Source organism: Lytechinus pictus, chromosome 1 (genome assembly GCF_037042905.1).
Source record: "Lytechinus pictus isolate F3 Inbred chromosome 1, Lp3.0, whole genome shotgun sequence".
NCBI classification, from domain to species: Eukaryota; Metazoa; Echinodermata; class Echinoidea; order Temnopleuroida; family Toxopneustidae; genus Lytechinus; species Lytechinus pictus.
The window spans coordinates 8,165,842-8,182,706 of NC_087245.1; the positions used below are offsets into that span (position 1 = coordinate 8,165,842).

Consider the following 16,865-nt stretch of genomic DNA (forward strand, 5'->3'; position numbering starts at 1 on the left):
TTTCTTTACACTTAAAATTAAAGTTGTTGATCCCCCGGTTGATAAGGGAAAGTAAAGGCGGGCCGCCAGGGGCCCGTTTCTCAACACCGTCATATAAGTCTAACTTCTTGACTAAATCAGAGATAGTGAGCTACTTGTCCGCTAACCGTTTCACGAAGCCCTCTTTACCAAGATCGGGTACAACAACCTCACTAAATATTTTTGACACCTCCGAACCTGTCATTTAAGGGAGGCGCGATAGCTCAGACGGTCGGTAGAGCGGGGGTTTCGGATTCTGGTGACCCGGGTTCGATTCCCAAGTGGTGCGCTAGTGCCCTTTGGTAAGGCACTTATCCCCGCACTTATCCTCATTACCAGGTCCCTCGGAGAGGACCTTAAGCCGTTGGTCCCCTGGTTGCTTGCTCACAGGCATTCGTGCTTTCTTAGCAGTCAGGTAAAACAACCTCTATAACATAACTTCTTTCTTAATGACGTAGTGGCCGGCATCACGTGGGTAGACTATGACATGCAAAAGTGCCTAGAAATTTGAAAATTACAATCTTACGTAAAATGCAATCATAGAGGTTGAAATTACATCACAAAACAAGTGGGATAATGCATTCAATGATCCTTGTAATACAAAGAAAACTATAAATGTATATGTTTTTTTAATTATATTATGATGGTGATGCTGTTTTGTGCGCGGTTCCATGACTACCACAATCATGAATGTTATTATTTTAGTTCTTTTCGCTGTGAGCTTTATTGGATCCCTGAAGAAGACGTATGTTTAACGTCGAAAATTTGGAATTCAAAATAAACTGTTGGAACTAAGTACAATACATTACCACTTTGCCTCATTAATATCATCTATGTCCAACACGCGGAATGTAATATCGTTATATATATATATATATATATATATATATATATATATATATATATATATATATATATATATATATATAAAACGGAGATTATGAAGTTGATATATATATATATATATATATATATATATATATATATATATATATATATTAATCATAGATTTTGAAAGGAGCGTATAGCTCTCAGAAATCTGTCCCAAAAGGTACAGACAAAAAAAAGAAAAGGTTATCACCCAAAATGTAAAGTCATTATAACCCCAAAAAAAAATTTGACAAGCAAAAAAAAGGTTTTCACCAAGAAATGTAAGGTCATTTAGTCCAAAATACATGCATTATTTTTATTGTAAATGATGAATTTTTCTCACTCATAAAATATCATAAATAGTAGGGGGCATTTTATATTGTGTCCCTCTACTATTTTTGTCGACGCCCCTCCCCCCGTCCCCCTGCACCCCCCCCCCTGGGATTTCCGCCCATGCATGCATGAGTGCCCATGATGTGACAAAAAGAGAATTTAAAATCCGTTTCTGAAACAAATCGTGAAAAACACATCTGTTCATGGGCATACGGACTGTGAAACTATACGTGACCTTTCAAAGAAATCAATGCGCTGAAGATGGAGGAAGCGCACTGTAAAAGACGCATCTAAACACACGTTGCCATGACTGCAAGATGACAAAGGCGTTTCTCTGCCTCCAAAACAGGAAAATGAAAAGGCCTCGCCGCCAACAGTCGAGGTTTAACAGTAAAAAGTACCTGAGTAAAATAGAAATAGACTGCTTCGGCACATGGAATAAGATAATTGTAATGGTTTAGTAAATGCCGTATATATATATATATATGACGATATTACGTTCCGCGTGTTGGACATAGAAGATATTAATGAGGCAAAGTGGTAATGCATTGTACTTGTATATATATATACAGTATATATATATATATATATATATAGTGTCGAAAATCTGTCTATCTGACGGTCAATCGGATCGGGGTCGCCCTAGCCACTAACCCGTCTCTGTGGTCTAGTGGTTAAGGCACCGGCGTCAAAGCTGGGGGCCCGGGTTTGATTCCCGGCAGAGACCTTTTTAAGGCATTGCCAATTTTTCCAAAGGGTAGATAGCTCTGGGGAACCTTGATTTAAGCTACGCCTACCATTGTTCTCTTCATCCATTTCTTTCACAAAATATTTAAATAAAAAAGCTGTTGTACATGTATAATTTCACACATTTGTATATATTATATATATATATATATATATATATATATATATATATATATAATTATATATTGTAGCCGAACCGACTTTCTTTCCTGACGAGCTGGTTCGTTTAGGCTGCAATATGCAGTGCGTCCCCCAAAAAACTATACACTTTTGAAATGGCTGCCAAATAAAAAATGTATCACCTCGGGGGAAAGCCAATATACAAAACAAACTGGAAGAAATTGGAAGGCTAATTCAGGCCTATCTAGCCTAATTTCCATACCCTTTGTTTCAGTGGGCACTGCTCGCTCAAGCATGAAAGTTGGCTTTATTGGCTTTCCATATATATAAGTCTCCCCCCCCCCCCCAAGTGATACATTTTTTATTTGGCAGCCATTTCAAAAGTGTATATTTTTTTGGGGGACGCACTGTACAACCAGTTGGTGTAAAGGGCCGTCGGCCTTGCACTTCTGACTCTTTTTAATTGTTCCTTCTCACTCAGTAACTTAGATTATTTTAGCTCATGGATTTCAACATTTCCGTCATTCCGTATCTCCATTATCTCAATCATTCTAGTATTCAGTATCTCCGTAATTTAATCATTTCGGTATCTCAGTAATTTCAGTACTCTCAGTATCCTCACTCATCTCAGTATTTTCCGTATCTCAGTAAAGCCAGTATTCTCACTCCTTCTAGTCAGTACTTCCAACACTTTCATACTTCTGCTTTTCCGACCATTGTTGCTAGCTCCATACAACAAAATAACGACAAGTAAGAAGCAAGCATTCATCTCTAGCTCTTATAACTTTACTGAAGAAATCAAACTCATCCTGTCCCAGCAGGTTCCATTGAAAATTGGGCAGAGTTTCGCGCAGAAACCTCTTTGTCAAGCATATGGCATGGCTCGTAACCGAAGATGTGTGTGTGTATTTGAGTTTTGTCAAACGTGTATCAATCAGATATGATTTTTTACGTTAGGAACGACCTTTAACGCCACCATCCGAAAGACGTGACCAGGTCCCGAACCTCGAACCTCCGCATCAATTTGTAACTTCCCCACATAGCTTAGATTGCAGGCCCACGCTCGATTATGGTCAACTTTTGGTTACCGCCTCTCATCAAATTGTCAGCTATAGGCTGTTAAGCTAGAGCCTGATTAAAAAAAAAAAACAGTTAAATTCATAAAATAAATCTTTCCAGCAACGGCAATGGTGTTTGTCGCTTTTTTTATACCCAAACAGTAAGGAGCAATTAAAAGTAAATAATATGAGCATATAATTGTAAACATCGTTTTTTCTCAGCAAAATAATTAGTAAATTTTATACATTTTAAAGAAAATACCTACATAATCGATTACAAACAATCGATTACTGAATATGCAACTATATATATTACAGGGATTAAAAATATATTCTACGCTCTTCACTGTCACGAACCATACTGAATTAAATAAACCTTTCATTTCGTAACAATATATATAATATATATTGTTTAGGGAGATATGAGTGGCATTAATGCTTCCAAATAATTGAAAATAAATTTTATAAGAAGTCCTTTTCACGATACAAAACTGCCGTTTTCAGGTCAGCATATCAATAAATTTTGCTTGCATTGACAACTTTAGGCTTATCTGGATTCAAATGTCGCTTGAATTAAAATCTGTCCTTCTTCAGATCATATAGCTCGTGCTTCGCACCGCATCATTATATGCCTCTTGTTCATGAATTAAAATGGTGCTGCAGCCTTATGATTTTCAATTCAGATCAAAGAGAAACAAAAAATTTCAGCTCTGGCTTCACGCTCGCATTATTGGTTAAATAATAATTCAAATGACTGCCCCCTTCGGATCAGTAGAAAAAAAAAATCAGCTCGTACTTCGCGTTATAGCATTATTGGTTCAATACAAAGAGATGTATAGTATACATCTCTATGGTTCAATATGATAATCTTGTTCATGCTTCAAATTAATGGTGGTTATGAAGTAGACCCTAAGGCTAAAATGCAGATAGTACGCAGAAAAAATGCAATAAGTGATATTCTCCATCGCAATATCAACCCCAAAATTTCACACAAATTTTTCTGTAATCCACCCCCCCCCCCCCCCCTCCCTTGGAATTGTTGGATCCGCGCCCCATCATTACTTTCTGCACCTTCGAGAAAATTAAAAAATAAATAATTAAATCTTTTTTCGGTCGCTACCGTTACCCTCCTACTATTGGTCGCCGGTAATCGCCAGTTTTTGCCGCAACGCAATAACGCAACGTAAGTTTGCATGTATGATTCAAGTGAGCGTGCGTGTGGGCGATTTTTGACAAAGGAGATTTTTTATTTTACTTTGAAGAGGAAACAGGGAGCAGAAGTAAAAGTTGGATGGTGAGTTGGAAGAAAATAGACTGTAGTGAAGTTTACTTAAAAAGAGTGAAAATTGGCACCGTACTCCAGCCTTAGAATCTAGTCTCTAGAAATTACTTTTGTTGAAGCTCCACATTTCTTGTTGAGAATCTGTACGGTACCGGTACCGGTACGGTATACAAATAGCGAATAGGCACGAGTGCGATGGTGCGAGATTTCGCATGAGGTGAAAGAAAGATGCTCTAAGTCTAAAATAAAGTCTAAGCCTCTATTCAACGAGGCGTGAGCCGAGTTGAATAGAGCGTTTCTTTCTTTCACCGAACGCGAAATCTCGCACCATTGCACGAACAAGAATTATTCGCTATTTGTGTTGTACAACGCCTCGGAATTTAGCGAAAATATGAAAAAACAAAGCCGAGTTTATCCCTAGGCTAGGCGGCTAGGCCTATACTTACTAGTATAGTAATCTATGAAAAGGGAGCAAAAATACCGAAAGCAGAAAGCAAAATCCGTGTAGGCGCACATGACATTGGGCAGCCTTGCGTATTTAGCCAGCGCAATGAATTAAATCGTAATGTGACGTCACCTCCTAAAGCCGTGCAACGGTACATTTTGGATGGTACGTCTTTTGTGCAACGGTACGAATGTTTGACATTCAGCCTCCCATTTGCTCGCGTACAACAAGCTAAGACTAAGTTAGGCTAAGTAGTAGACCAAAAGCTTCAGTCTCTGTATTTTGGTTGTTCCGCTGAACTACGTTGGCTCCACTCACCATACATAGACTGAAGGGGATGGGGCCCCGTACCTACACTGTAAGCCAACGTATAGCAAGGCTCGACATTAGCGGTGGCCCGGGGCCACCAGAAATTCACCTCGGGCAACCATTAATGAAAAAATATTAAGTTTTGGTGGCCCGAACCGGGCAACCAATAATTTTCAGATTAGTGCAATTTTTCTCCCCCTTTTGCACGCATTTATCAACTTTCTACAATTCAAATTGCAAGCCAGTTCGTCATGCGCCCTTTTTGTTGATCTACACACAAACACACACACAAAGTTGGCCTACCGCTATAGCATTAAGTAGCTTTTATCCAGCCGGCTGCGCCGGCCGGCTGGCGTGAGCTTTGCATGCTTGAAGCAGCTGTGCGTTAGCAGCCTACTCAGACTCAGGGAGCTGCGATACGAAATGTTGCTGCTAAGAAATCTTCCACAGAACTATGAAAATCCAAGTCAAAGTCACATTTTACACCAATGAAATGCCCTTCTACAGACCTTTTTGCTAAAATCTGGTGTATCCTGATTATTTGCAAGCATTAAAAAGAGGAATCATGACCTCTCTTTTGACTCAAAAAGACCGATTTCCAAATGAAAATTATATACATAAAAACACATAGGTGAGTACATCACAGTCCCACATGTGCATTTGTATGTATGTTTTTACTTGGTTTCTTTCGAAGCTGCGTCTTTTCCGGTCTTTTCTAGCCAAAAATAAACAGACAGTTACTTTCTTTCTTGTTTATAAATGATTTCTTAAACAACTCTTGAGAAAGAAAATACTTTGGGAAGGCATTTCATTATTATGAAATGTGAATTTTTCCAACATTTTGGCAAATTTAGGGAAGGAATTTTCTCACACTTTTTTTTGCTGTTTTATTATTTTCTTTCATTTTTTTTACAGTGGTTAAACCATTTATACCCATTTATTAATTTTTAATGTTTTTCTTTATATTTTTCGGGCCACCAAACTTTAATATCGGGCCACCAAAAAAAATTATTCAAAGATTTTGGTGGCCCGAACGGGCCACCACCAAAAAAAGTTAATGTGGAGCCTTGCGTATAGTGAACTAGCGTTTTATAGATCGCGATTTAAAACTGTTTTTTAAGCAAAATTGAAAGTTTCATGGTTTCCATTATCAGGGAAATATAAATAACTTAAAGGGGAATCCAACCCTGGTATTTCTGTATCATTTTCAAATGAAGAGTTTGATTCTGATTAATTTGATACCAAATTTATCCGAATCGGTTAAGCGAAACTGGAGTTATTGAAAGATTACGAACCCCAAAGTAGGTCTTTCAATTATCGTCTGCTGCTCATGCAAGTCGCCATTTCTAGTAGACCCCCAGCGAAGGTATGACGTATGGCACGGACATCTTCGATCGCGAGCGCTGGCCTGGAGAGATCCGTCGCGCGCTAGCAGACGCTATTTCTATAGGTTCAGTGTGCAATTTACCGAGCAAGATGGTGTTTTGCCAGGCCTACGGCTGCAACAACAGAACTGGAAAAAAGTGTGGAGGGAAATCTTTCCACCGATTTCCCAATCCCAAAACTAGACCGGACGTTTTCAAGAAATGGGCAGCAGCAGTGAAAGTAGAGAAATTTCTGCTAAAAAGCTACAAATGGACTCCAAATGACCAGATATGTAGCGATCATTTTGTGGAGTCCGACTACGAAGTCGATCTTCGTGCAAAATTGATGGGGACCAAACCGCGGGTTCTTCTAAAAGAAGACGCTGTTCCGTCGGTATTTTCATTTTCATCTTCATCGGGACCTTCGACATCATCAAGAGATGAGCGATCAGCTCAAGCAAGTTGTAAAGAGGTATGTTTTTCCCGTCTTTATTCCAAAAAGTACATGTTTTGTAGCTTGTTTGTGAAAAGTGAGTGCCATGGCCACGTGAGTTTTGCTTTGATTGCGTGTGTACAAATACGTCTTGTGGCGTAGTCTCTGCACATGCAGACCGCTGTTTGTTTGTTGATGTGAATGTCTCGCGATAAAACATCTATTTGTGATTTGATTTCACTTGTAAATTATGATAGTAAAAAAGGGTTACTGATGACGATGAAAAGATCATGTAGCTGCCCCGACTTCTTTATTCAAATTGGTATGTTTCTTTAGATCTAGACCGCGCTTTGCTTGCACTTTTTGCAGCCATCGATCTATTCTGACGACCGTGGTGGTGTTCCCTTGGACTTGCCATTCCCCATGACTAGCAGCCGCAGCCTTAGCTGCTGCATGCCTCGAATGTTCAGTGCGCTGTGCTCTCCCCCGACAGTATATGGCCATGATTCAGGGGCGGATCTAGGATTTGTCAAAGGGGGGGGGGGTGGGAAAAACGACAAGGGAAAAAAGAGGATTGGAAAATTTGGGGGGATTCTGTTTTATACTGTTATTTTTAATAGCGTTTTTACATTACAAATTTTAATTGTGCCTCTCAAAGGGCGGGGGGGGGGGGGCACGGGAAAGCTGTGCCCCCCTGGATCTGCCAGTGCCATGATGTGTGTGAAAGTCACAGTCCTACTTTTTTATTGTTTTGAAATTCGAAGGCTGCTAATTTTGCTAACACTAACGCTACTACGGTACATGATTTGTATGACCTTCTTTCTTGGTATCATGTTTCCATTGGATTGGGCAGGCTAGAGGCAGTGTTGGAGACAGACAGTGCGTGTGCAAGGTCCTGTTTATCATAATATAGGAAAACAAAAAGTTTGAAAATAGAGTCTATCAGTTTTGACTTTGTTCTTGACTGATCAATTTTCCATTGTGAGTGCTGTAGCCCCTGAATTAATCCACTTTGTTTGCTAATGCAGTTTATTTACAGATTAGCTTATCCTGGACCTGGTAGTGGTAGCTAAAGATTTTTGGTCTTTTTCTTTGCTCTTTTATTTTTATTCAATCATAAAAAACTTAGACTTAATTCATTATCATCTAGTCTTTAACCAAACGGCAAACGCCTGTTATTTTATTTATTTATTATTTACTTTGGAAGGTGGTTGGACTTTTTACACTAATATTTCATGCTTCCCATTGATGAATGCTGCCTAGTGGCAATGTCTTGTAAAGTGTGTGAATTGTAAAAAGCATTTGGACTAAGTTTATTTGGACCTGTATGTGAAGTGTTTTCAGGAAAACAAAGAAGTTTAATATTGATTTATCTCATTTGAATAAAACTCCTTTATATCGGAGGCACTCATAAGACATTTGGTACATTCATACTAATTTAAAAACCAAGCAATGAAAACAGCATAAAAACATCAATCCTTTTATAGACAGGGGTGTTTTAAAAAGAATGCTGTTCAAACAAAAAAAAGGCCTACTAGTTTTGGCATTGTTCTTGACTGGCGAACTGTCCATTGTGAGGGCTGAGGCTCCTGAATTAATCCACTTTGCTGCTTATACACATGAGCTTACCTTGGTAATCTAGATTATGGGTCTTTTGCTTTGCTTTGCTTTTTCTTAGATTTATTAACATCTTAAAATTTTAGTCTAAAAAAATCATTGTATGAGGGTGGAGATGGCAAGGTCATCAGAGTATTTTCCCTCATTTATTTTTCTGTCAATTTTTGATACATGGAACTAACCAACTATGGCATTCTTTAATACCTGTACCTGATTGAATCATTTACTGATATATTTATTTGCAGTATCTTCGAACTGTTCTTGGAGAACGTCCTAGTGATCAAGGCGGTAAAGGCACACCTAAGACTGATAATGAATCCAATCATCCATGTACATCAACTTCTGATGATGTAAGCAAGCTTTCAATTTTCTTCCAACACTAGTGACAGATACTCAGAGAAACTACTTTCTAAAATTGCAATTCTTTTTTTGCCCATCATGTATAAGCACTACACAAAGTTGTCCTACAAATCAAGTAAAGTTTGTCCTATAGATCTTTGTAAACTGATTGTTTGATTGTCATTTTACCGATAAAGAATCAGAATGTGAGCACTTGTCAATTAGAAAATATTATGAAGTTATGCATTTATGTTAATTAATTCTGGTATTGGGGTAATTGGAACAATTCTGCTTGTGCTTAATGGTTGCAAATCATTTAGACATTGTGTTGAGTGTATATATGGACTGCATTGTTTGCCATGACTTTAAATCAAAGCACTGTATGTACTTTCAAAATTATAAAGTTCAAGTCCTTGTATAGAAACAAAAAGTTTATATTAAATGGTTGGAACTTGGAAGCAAACCTTGTGTGCTACCATACAGCGCTGGTTAATGATAATAAAATATTTCAGGCTTGCTTGAAATTATAGTCAATACAGTAGCACGTATGTGCTTTTCTAGGTATAGCTAACAGAGGAAACAACATTTAGGACCAAACTATAAATAGACCGGCATTTTGCAATCTTCAATTGCTTATTACTCTTTAATTTCCTGAAAAATTGTTTGATATATATATTTGAAATTCTTTATAATTTTTTTTCAATTCTGTGAAATTTTACTTTCTTTTATGAGGTCTATACATGTTTGTCATGTAAAAATATCTTGGTAGATCTTTATTTTTCATTTCATTAACCACCAGCGTATATCAAGGACATCAAGTGAAATGATTTCATGTGTTATATTGTACTACAGCTTGTTTTAAAATAGGGCTCTAGTATACAAAGTCATATTAGAATGCAGTTTACAAGACAGAAGAGTAGTTTTGGGGAGAAATATGAAATTAGAAGGAAAAAAACAAATGAATTCATTTGTGGTTTCTCCGCACATTTTTTTAAAAAACAAACTTAACATTTTGACTTACTAGATATTCATTCACGTGTTAGGTTGTGATGAAGTAAAATAATACTCTGTCCATTTTTTGTTTTGTTTTTCTATACCTTATTTCTTAAAACTATTTCGTCCTCACTTGCATTTCATTGTCACAAAACAATCTCTTTTCAGAAGTGTCAATTTGATTATCATGTTGTATCATTGCAAATTCACTATTACAGTCGGTGTTACCAATGGAAGGAATTGAATCTGGTGGAGATGCTCCAAATGAAGAGACAACACAAAGCAGTAGTCAGGTATGTTTTCATTTTCGTCTCACCTGAACGAAGTTTGCCAGAGGCCCAGTGATCACTTTTTCTGTTGGTCTGTTACAAAAATGTTAAAGTTTTTGTTCAACTTGCTCTTGTTTCTTTATTTTTGCATCAATTATATTCATAGTTTGCTTAAATGATCATTCAGTAATTGTGTGCTCATGAGAATAATGGGTCAGGGTCAAAGGCCATCTAGGGGGTCAAAAGGTTAACTTTTGTTCAACTGATCCTTTGGTATTACCATGGAGCTATTAAACACAGATATAATAACAGATATAATAGCTCTATGGTATTACCACATATGTGTTCAGGAGGAAGAGGAGGTCAAAGGTCATCTATGGTTTTAAAAATCTAGTTGCAAATTTTTTCATTGATCGTGAAATCAGGGGAGAGTCTTGGTTCACAAACCTATTTAATAATGCATAATTGCTGTGCAAGTAGTATGTCTTTTTTAGATGCATATATCAGAAAACGATCCATATATGCCCAAGAAGGGCTGTGAAGAGGCCTCATCAAGCAGTTCTTGGCTACTCGAAATAATTGAAACGGGCTTGACCTAGGTCACTAGTCATATCAGTTCTTTTGTCGAAAGCCACTACCTACTGGTTATTTCCATGTAGAATAACTGACTAGTAAAAAAGAAATAATTAAAAATGAGGTCACTTTCAAAAAATTCCTGTTGCCCCTTGTAGAATTTTTAGCTCAGTAATGTTCTCATCCGTGTGTCTTGACTTTTAATACCATAATAGTGATTGATAAATATTTTTTTGTTTTGTTTCTAAAACAGTCGTTTCTACCAATTGAGGAGACAGTTTCAGATGGAGATGTACAGCCGAAACCAGAGACTCCACAGAGTTACTATCAAGTAAGAAGATCTGTTAATTCAACTCTTGTTTAACTTAAATAGTTCTAACATAAAAGATCCATGGGAATCTTAGGTAAAGTATAAAAAAAAGGCATGCAGAATAATTGCATTCTCCATCAATGCTTCAATAGGAATGGATGATGTTAAAGTTCACTCATGGATTTCATTATCTGACATTGTAAACACTTTTTTCAGTGACTCATATCTGTACTGCAAAACTTATTAGAGTACCAGTAAAAACAAGTTTAAATAGTTGAGTGCCAAAATATGAAAACATATTGAAAAAATATCACCCGAGACATTTCTTTGTTTATCACTTCACAGGGATCAGCTACTGGATTGACTACAGGTACTGAGCCAACACCTAAAAGGAGGAAAGGAAGTCGCAAAAGGAAAAGGAGTTCATCTAAGAAGGTATATTTCCATAGTAAACCTTTTTCATCAGTTATACTCTGTAAAGGGGAATCCATTTTTTTGGCCATAAGATTTTCTGTGAGAAGAGAGAGAGAAAAAAGAATGAGGAAAGTTTATGGGAAAAAAAAAACAGACAAGCAATAGCGAGATCATGGCTGATTTTAATGTTAGTTTCAAACTTAATAAGAGTATTACTACTAGAAGTGGTGGGGACAACTTTCATATAGACCATGTGCTCAATTATCAGGGATTTGTGTTTTTTTCCTAAGTATGGCTGAGTATAGAGGTAGCATATTGTCCAATGTCATGGAAAGATATAATTTTAAGCAAAAATTATTGGAGAAAATGTTTTAACCATTATATTTATTAGACTAATTAAAAGACTTTTTTGTTTCCCTACATCACTGTAACCTCATCAATGTGGCAAATTAAAAAAATCATAACTATCATTGTTTGTCAATTATTTCAAAAACTTATTTAATTATCTAATGTTTCCATTTCTCCTAAAAACAACTTTCTTTATTTAGGCTGAAATTCCCTTTATATGTAATGTTTTGTTGATCTTAATATGAGCTTGGGATCCTCTATTCATTAAAGTCTTTGATAATCTATTTTAGAATCAACCATTATTATATAGGTGAGGTAGAATTGGACTTGACAGCTGGGCTAAAGCTGGGTTAATGATTAAGCACAAAGAACATTGCATCATAATGCAATATATACATCATACAAAAATGTATTATTTCATTCTTTTTTGCAAATTATTCAAATACCATACCAAGGTCTGTAGGTTGGAGGTTACCGGTAATTGAATTGAAACAAAAATTGTTTTTTTTTCTCTTATGTGAGACTCCCTTGCTATACTTATTAAATTTGTTATCATTTGTTGGGACTTTTATTCTTGTAAAACCTAATTTCTTAATACCCCTCATGTTTTTATCCAGAGGCAGAAATGCGTTGCAACATCTAACGCAACTACACAGACACTGTCATCTGGTCCACAACCAATGGAGGAGAAGATGTGTCAATGTCCGGATGATTTTTCCCATGTACGAAAGGACCATACTTATGCAGAAAGCTACCCTCGCATTCTAAAACCGGCCTTTGTGATGGTAGAGGTAGCGGAAGAGTCCCAAGCTTCAGATTATGGAGGTGACTCTAGTCAGTCAGATAGTACTTCCCCTCAGCCTATACCTGATCTTACTGGACAAGATGAGTTCATGGTAGATACTTCTTCAACTGTGCCTACACCTGGTGTAACCATGCCAGATGACCCATGTCCTTCACCTGTATCATCTCAACATTCAGATTCATCCTCATCTTCGACTACAAGCTCTGTACCAACATCTCCTTCACGTGGTGGACAGTCGTCTGACTCGTATAAACCATCTGATGAGTCGGATTCATCATCTTCAGAGGAAGAAAGAGAGCCTGATGAAATGAGATACTGCATGGGGAAGAAATATGTGGTCTTTGATGAACAACTTAATGATCTGTTTTATAGACTTAAGTGTAAATCTTGTTCTGATGGCCACATTGCAGAACTGAAAAAGTATACTGTAGGTACCATGCTGGTTGTTAATGTACTATGTGTGTGTGGTTCTCTTGTATACAGGTGGCAATCTCAACCAACCATTGGCAGGCAACCAGTTGGGAATCTATTGCTTTCTGCCTCCATCATGTTCACAGGCAAGACATATGAAGACTTCAAAGTACTGGCGGATCTTTTTAACCTACAGTTCATGTCAGACACCACCTTCTATGACATCCACAACAAGATCCTCCTTCCTGTCATCCACACATTCTATACACAAGACGCCCATGAAGAACATAAGAATCGACCACTCTCTATCTGTGGTGATGGGAGATGCGATTCACCAGGATACAATGCAAAATATTGCACTTACACGTGTATTGACCTTCAGTCAAATAAAATAATGGGCATGTCGCTAGTTCATGTTAGCGAAGCAACAAGTTCCGTTGCCATGGAGAAAGTAGGTTGTAGGCGGGTATTAGACTTTCTTCTAGCATCATTGGATGTCAGTGTGTTTGCTACTGATCGGCATGCAAGCATTGCCAAAATGATGCGTGAGGTATTCCCCCAAGTGTGCCATCAATATGACATTTGGCATGTCACAAAATCAATAAAGAAGAAACTCATCGAAAAGGCAAAACAAAAGGACAACGAAGTCCTGTGGCCTTGGACAAGGTCTATCACAAATCACCTGTGGTGGTCTACAGAAAACTGTGATGAAGACGAAGTCATGCTGCGGGAGATGATCCAGTCAGTAACACACCACATCACTGACATCCATTCCTGGAATTCAGCTGAAAAGTTCCATGAATGCGAACACGAGGAATTGACTCCAGAGGAAACAGAAGAAACAAAGTGGCTGGAACCAGGGTCAAAACCTCATGAAGCTGTCCAGAGTATCGTCTTCAATCAACGATTAATGAAGGACACAAAGCAGATGACGAAGGCCTGCCATACTGGTGCGATAGAGTCCTATCATTCATTGTATCTCAAGTACTGCCCGAAACGCAAACACTTCTTCTACCCTGCCATGTTGGCCAGAGCAGAACTGGCAGTTCTTGACCATAACGCTAATACTGGCAGAGAGCAGGCAACCGTGAAGAGAGAAAGAACTGGAACTGCAAAGAAAGGGGCACTACGCTTTCGGTATGTGTGGTCAAAGTCCACCAAAGAGTGGGTTCTGAAGCGCATCCCAGAGGACAAGAACTATGCATACCTTTGGGATATGCTTGTTGCAGTTCTACAAGTCAAGGCTGGTAACTTTGACCTTAAACAGCCGCAGTATCCAATCCTTCCTCAGAACATTGCACCAATTCCACGTCCACCTCCTGAAGAACTCATAGAGCGGGCTACATCACGATTCAGCCATTGATATCATGGACTTCAGGATGATACAATAATGAAGTGTTTCCAGCTTTCTATCAACCTACTTTATTAGATGACAAATGACAGTCTTTCATTCTTTTGACTTCGTGAGGCGAGTGATCGTTTACACATTTGCATGCTATTTGCACGTATGTCAGTTGCACACGTATCGGTGGAATTATGTAATATAGACATTTGATGAATCATACCAAATGAAAATGATATTCATCAACGAAACTGTTACTATAGCAATATTGTGTTTTCCTACATTGCAGGAAACAGAAAGTAATCAACAGCTCATTAAGAACTTGAATATGACAAGACATTTCTAGTCTCGCCTTCATCTCTAGTGTTAAAAAAATGAATATACTTTTTAATTATACTTGTATTGATGTAAACAAAGCTTGTTTTGTTTGCCTAAGAAAGTGTATGCATTTTTTTGATAAAATAGAACTTCACTTTATATTACTATGATGTATTGCAATATTGAGGTGAAAAGTTAAATATAGTGTCCTGCTGGGTCTCAAAAATTAAACCTTAAGCCAAATGTCAGAAGAGAGAGAGAAAGAAAAAAAACATACAGTAGGCTTTCATCTTGATCGTGTATATCATACATTCATCTGTTCTATGTGAAAATAAATGCGAGATGGTTGAATCTAGATTTTCCACATGTATGCATTTCTTGACATTTTTTGAAATTACAATATTCAGCAGAATATGGTGACATTTGAGGACCACTTCCTGATCACATCTTTATGTGGTGGTAAGGAATAGGTGGAAAAAAATTAGATTTATTTTCTAGCAAATCTAAAGGTCAAGTACTTGTATTTGTGAATCTGTAAAATACCAACAATGTACCAACAAACACTGTTTGTAAATTGATGTAACAAGGCAATGGGTCATCCCAGATGTTTCATGCATATTTTTTTCTCACCAGCACTGCATGACTTTTGGTAGCTTCTTTCCGTCTTTATGATAATTTTTTTAATCAGATGATAAACCACATTTTGTTTTCGGAGATTACATATACTCAAACACACGATTTCTTGCACAATTATTGCTTTGGCATTAATTTATGATTAAAAACAATTATCCTGGACTTTTCTATGCTGAAGAAAATTGAACAGCTAATTTCTTTGCAAAACAAATTGAAATACATCAGAAATAAAATTGATTTCAAAGACTTGTTTTCTTCATGGAATTTAAAGCATCATTTAGGGAATTAAAGCAAAATTTGAATTATTCATAAAGTAAGAATAATATATTGTTGGCTGATTACATCATCTGTGTGAACTGTCTTTTGACGACCAAGGTCTCATGGGGGAGGGGGTGTTGAATGTGCCTTAAGGGAAACCTCAAAGGCACATCATGACTGTTTTTACCCTTCTATCTTTTGGAATGGTAGAATGGGATCAGGTTTAAATCCTATAAAGTACTCATGATTTCTTTAGGGGCTAGAGAGGAAGAAGGTTATACATTTTTTTGTATATACATGATCACATATTGTAGATACGTTGAGGAACGATACTGATTTAGAGTCACAAGTTAAGATTGGTCTCCAAATGAAATTGTTTCTCATTGGAAGCAGTCGCTGGATTAAAGCACTTTCACATTTGTTAAATATTTTTTAGACTTGATTCTGAGAATACACATGTTTAGTGTATAATTAAACAGTTTGTTTTGACTTATACCTTTGAGATATAAGTGCAAGCAGAGTGAAGATGTTAGTCATTCAATGTGTGTTGCTTATCAAATTTATTATTTGTTTGTATATAAAATATTTACATGTTTTATTGATAGGGAGGAGATATTTTAATGACATCTATTAGCATAACTGGTCATTAATTTGATACCTGGTATTCGTTTTTTGATAAAAATCAGACTCACATTGTCTGAGCATTTGCTTTGTATGTATTCCCTGAAGATATAAATGTACATGTAAATGGTGGTTTTATAGGGGATGGGCTGTGAGGGTCACATGACTCATTATCTGACCTTAATTTTATCCGTCTTGGAATTATGTTTCAACATTTTTCTTTCTGTAGTTTCCAGATGACAGGCATTGATGCACTTCAAAATAGTGCATTCTATCTGAGGTTCAGAGTTCCATTGCAGCATATGAAATGATATGTAAACAACTTTGTGGATAAAAGCATTAAATTATATCTGTTAATTAATTAACTGAATTGACATTATACATTTGTGATCTGTCATGGCAATCTTCATACGAGGGGGGAGGGGGTAGTCTATAATCTAGGCGGCGTCTTCAGTATTTTTCTTTGCCTCTTATGTACCCCAGTCTGGTACTTTTTCTCAAAATGTCAGTAAGATGCAGAAGACTATGCAAAGCAGCTGCAATGTAGCCACCTTTGAAGCCACTGTGCACAGTCTTCCATGTCACAAATATTGCTCATGTTGGTGTAGTTGTAAATATATACCTGCAGCCGTCCG

General features: G+C 37.2%; 1 protein-coding gene across 1 annotated transcript; it reads left to right on the forward strand.

Annotated features, from left to right (window-relative positions):
• Positions 1-4,339: 4,339 nt before the first annotated feature.
• On the forward strand, positions 4,340-16,596 carry LOC135153137 (uncharacterized). The gene is made up of 6 exons (XM_064095080.1): positions 4,340-4,440; positions 8,842-8,946; positions 10,147-10,221; positions 11,024-11,101; positions 11,426-11,515; positions 12,460-16,596. Exons 1-6 carry the CDS (start codon positions 4,438-4,440, stop codon positions 14,419-14,421), a joined length of 2,313 nt encoding a protein of 770 aa, XP_063951150.1. The 5' UTR covers positions 4,340-4,437; the 3' UTR covers positions 14,422-16,596.
• The last annotated feature ends 269 nt before the right edge of the window (positions 16,597-16,865 follow it).